The sequence below is a fragment of the Miscanthus floridulus genome, chromosome 2 (genome assembly GCF_019320115.1).
Source record: "Miscanthus floridulus cultivar M001 chromosome 2, ASM1932011v1, whole genome shotgun sequence".
Lineage (NCBI taxonomy): Eukaryota > Viridiplantae > Streptophyta > Magnoliopsida > Poales > Poaceae > Miscanthus > Miscanthus floridulus.
The window spans coordinates 44,372,240-44,376,123 of NC_089581.1; the positions used below are offsets into that span (position 1 = coordinate 44,372,240).

At 49.1% G+C, this 3,884-nt stretch overlaps 1 protein-coding gene across 1 annotated transcript; it reads right to left on the reverse strand.

The window, feature by feature from the left end:
* Positions 1 to 425: 425 nt before the first annotated feature.
* LOC136522873 (cyclin-A3-1-like) lies at positions 426 to 2,805 on the reverse strand. The gene is made up of 7 exons (XM_066516671.1): positions 1,909 to 2,805; positions 1,743 to 1,818; positions 1,563 to 1,639; positions 1,424 to 1,460; positions 1,159 to 1,308; positions 940 to 1,074; positions 426 to 846 (listed from the first exon to the last, which is right to left on the reverse strand). Exons 1-7 carry the CDS (start codon positions 2,475 to 2,477, stop codon positions 775 to 777), a joined length of 1,116 nt encoding a protein of 371 aa, XP_066372768.1. The 5' UTR covers positions 2,478 to 2,805; the 3' UTR covers positions 426 to 774.
* Positions 2,806 to 3,884: the final 1,079 nt, after the last annotated feature.

Genomic DNA, 3,884 nt, shown 5'->3' on the forward strand with positions numbered 1-3,884 from the left:
TGCTTCTCTAAATGTAAACACAAATCGCAGAACTGTGATGTATTTGTGAGTTGTGACCCAAAGCTTCACCTTATTTACGATTAGAAGGAGTATCCCGATACATTCTGGAAATTATTTTAAAAATAAGCATATACTATATAGCAAAGTAATACTAACCTAAAGAACTGCATGTGTTAATCATGAATGGCAACAAGCATTTCAAGACATTCAGATGTGACCAATTTTCCTAGTAACAATAGTGGCATTGTGTTAGAAATTTTGATCATTCACATGTGTGGCCAATTAACAGTAAAGGTGCACATTGTGTTAGAGAATGATCATTCACAACTGTTCCAAGTCTACCAGGACACAGTTCTTGTGTCAAGAGCATATCACTTTCTGGAATTCTGCATGTGTTTACCAAGATGGCAAGGATCTAATACATCCATAAGCTACCCTCTGATATAACTGACCACTAGATACTTTATTCTGTACTAGAACTATATGAATAAAAAAGGAGAAAATGGAGCAAGAGCCAATAAATCAAATGTTGGAATTGTGCCCCCCAACAAATAAAGGCACCTGGTTGTAATGTATAATTACGATACAAAGTACAAAATGTGACACGCCTAGCCTTATATTGCGCTTGAACTTCAAAAAAAATCAACTCTGAATGCTCCTACCCGAGCCTAGATGCAGCATCCAAGAACCCACAGTACCCTAACAACCATAGCCATTGCACATCTTGCTTGAGGAAAGCTGTGTGCTTGGCTTTACTAGATTATTCAGGAACACCTACTCCTTCAGTTTCTTGAAGTATGATGCTGGGATCTCAACAGGAGGTAGCAAAGCTGATACAGCCTTGAACTGTTTCAAGAGATTTATGCCACAGTTAGGACACTGAATTATGCAAACGATCTGAAAGTAAAACTGTGTGCGGCTGTCATGGCCCATGCTTACCCTGTGTTGCTTGTATTTCTCCCGGATCGCCATCATGGATGAATATTTCTGGTTGAGCTGCATATGATGTATGGCAGCAACACAGTCCTTCAACTCAGATGGCTTGTAGCTGGTTAGTGTCTGCATCTTCTTGCTCTGCAACCGTACATAACAAAATGAGTTGGTGTTTGGTAACTAATGAGACAGGAATGATTTGGATCGAGCAGATCAATATCATACCCAGGGATGGGTGTGTGGATCAAGGGTCAGCCTTGCAACAAACACCACCGAGGCTGCAACAAGTGACGGCAAGAAGCGAAGCAAGCTGTAGTCCAGCAAGCTCAGCTCACAAAGGTAGCTACCCAGGAACTCCAGCTGGAGGCTAGGATACTGCAATATGCATCACAACATAATGGGTCAGACAACGACGTACACAAACAGCGGGTATTCAGAACGGAAACAGATTCTATTGTTGAAATGCAAGAAATCTCACAGATGAAAATACCTTATTGTTGTCTTCTTGGGCAGATCTGATGAACATCCTAGGAAACAGAAAGTAAAGGGCACACAAAATTTAGAAACAGATTCATTCTGGCAAACAAGGATTGGGGCAACACATCAGATTGATTTGGTTTGTGATCTACCTCAGGAACGTCTTGGGGGTAGGATTGCCCACCTCAAACTTGAGGACATTCAGTATATCACTCTCCATCTTAACTACCTACAGATCCCGAATCACAGATCAATTAACATTTTGTAATCAATCAGCGGCAAGATCCAGAGACCAATCGCGTTCAAAGCATACAGAAAGGACGAGCACACACCTCCTGCTTAGTGTAGGTGTTATCGGTGATGTAGCAGAAGTCCTCCACATTGGGCGGGCTGATCTCCTCATACTTGCTGCATCGATTCGAATCGGACCCAGCACATGAGAAATGGAGCTCGGTTCATGAAATGCGGGCGAGTGAGATTAACGGATCGGTTACTTACGATGCGACGAGCATGGCGGAGACGCCGAGGAGCTGCAGCCTTTGCCTGTTGAGGGCGTTGGCGGTGAGGAAGCGGTCGATGTAGGAGACGGTGAGGTAGAGCGTGTCGGAGACGAGCTTGTACTCCTCGGCGACCTCGACGAGCCAGTCGATGAGGATGGCGCGCATGTTGGGGGTGACGTCGACCTGCACCGCCGCGATGTAGTCCGTGGCGGGGCGGCGCTTGGCCTGCGACTCCATGGAGCGGAGGTAGGAGTAGATGTCGGACGCGTAGGGCTTGCACAGCTGCGGATCCTCCTCCTCCTTGTCGTCGTCATCAGAGGCGGCGGCGGCAGGCGCGGGCGCTGCCTTGGGCTGGGCCTTGGCGGCGGGGAGGAGGAGGTGCTGCTGCTTCCTGGCGGGCTTGTCGTCGTCGTGCACGGCGTTGGGGTGCGTGGGCAGCTGGGAGAGCGCGACGCGCTTGCGCTTGGCGGCGACGGCCACGGCAGTGACGGCGGCGGCGCGCTTGGCTGCGGCTCGGGTGAGGCGCGGCGGGGCTGCGGCGACGGCGGAGTTCTCCTTGTCGGCCATGGGAGACGGTAAAGGCGGGCGACGCTGCTCCTGCTCCGGCTGTCCCTGCACGGCGGCGGCGGCGGGGGCGGAGGCAGGAGCAGGTGGCTAGGCGCCGGAGCACGGAGGGCGGAGCAGGGTGGACTGGTGGAGGAGGAGTGGTGGGCGAGCGGTTAAGTAGCGGGCGGGGCGGTGGGGATGGGTGGGAGAGGAGGCCGCCATTATTTTTGGATTCGAAGGATTTCGGAGAGCTCCAGTTGGAGGGAAGCCCTCCGCGCAGCCTCGGGTGCTTTGGGTTCCCGGCTTCGATCGCCGCGGCCTCGATTTGGAAATCCGTTCGAGTTTTGGCAGCGACACGCCGTGGAGGGAGCGAGGGAAAGATTGGGGGATTTTTTTTCCTTTAAAAAAATTCCGAGCGTTTCGGGGGATGGCGCGAGGCCGCGAGGCGCCCCGCGGCGCCCACCAGCCTGCCGAGACGAGAGCGCGGGAGTTTTGGGCAGCTGTGAGAGAGTGACGCGGGCGGAGTTCCATTTGATTTTTATGATTTGATTTCAGTGGCTGAGCGTTTCTGGCTGCGGATTCGGCGTCACGCCGCCGGCCTCGTGGTTGACCTGTCACGCGGGATTTTATTTCTATTTTCTTTTTCTTTTCTGTTTCCTCTCTGTTTTTCTTTAGCGCTGCTTGCAGGTAAGGGCGTGTTTGGTACCTTTCCCAGCCAAGCCAGGCTAGCTTCAGGCAGTCAGGCTGCATTTGTCTAGGTCAGATGTATGCAACAAGGGTTGTTTGGTTGTATGCATCTGTAAAACTAGGCTGGGCTGAGACAGTGTTTGGTTGCATGCATGTGTTTGCAGATTTAAAAAACCCATATATGGATCATTGTTTGGTTGGCTGCATACAACAAGTTCTAGTCACCTTTTGCATGTAGTGGTAACATTACCACCCACTAGTTGACATCAGATATTACATCAATTTCCAAATAAAAAAATCTACTAGCAAGGCAATAACTACTGCTATTACAAGTATAAATGAACTGTGGCATAAGCGAAAGTTGTCATTTCCACATTTTCTAGTAGAGGTGCACTGATAGGTTGGAGGAGAGGTGGATTTTCAGGTTGATCATCATAGAAAGCTAGCAAAGCTTCATTTCTTGTTTCGTTTTTTTTTAGTAGTTTTCCTTAAAACCATCTACTTGAGCATGTGCTTCGGCCCACCTGGAGTAGACCCAGGCTACTTCTCAACATAAACAACATACCAAGCCATAGCTGAACATGTTCTCAGATCAATCAAAAAAAACATCACAGGCAATGGACATGTGCTCAGATTAATCAAAATAACATCACAGGCAATGGGCATGTGCTCAGATCAATCAAAAAACATCACAGGCAATGAATATGTGCTCAGATCAATCCAAAAACATCACAGGCAATG

What these genes read in the sequence shown, in the direction of transcription:
- LOC136522873 (XM_066516671.1), bottom strand. Translation starts at nt 2,477, where the DNA reads ATGGCCGACAAGGAGAACTCCGCCGTCGCCGCAGCCCCGCCGCGCCTC. An exon ending in ACACCTACACTAAGCAGGAG is followed by an intron (nt 1,640 to 1,742) that starts GTGTGTGCTCGT and finishes CGGGATCTGTAG; the next exon opens with GTAGTTAAGATGGAGAGTGA. An exon ending in AGAAATACAAGCAACACAGG is followed by an intron (nt 847 to 939) that starts GTAAGCATGGGC and finishes CTCTTGAAACAG; the next exon opens with TTCAAGGCTGTATCAGCTTT.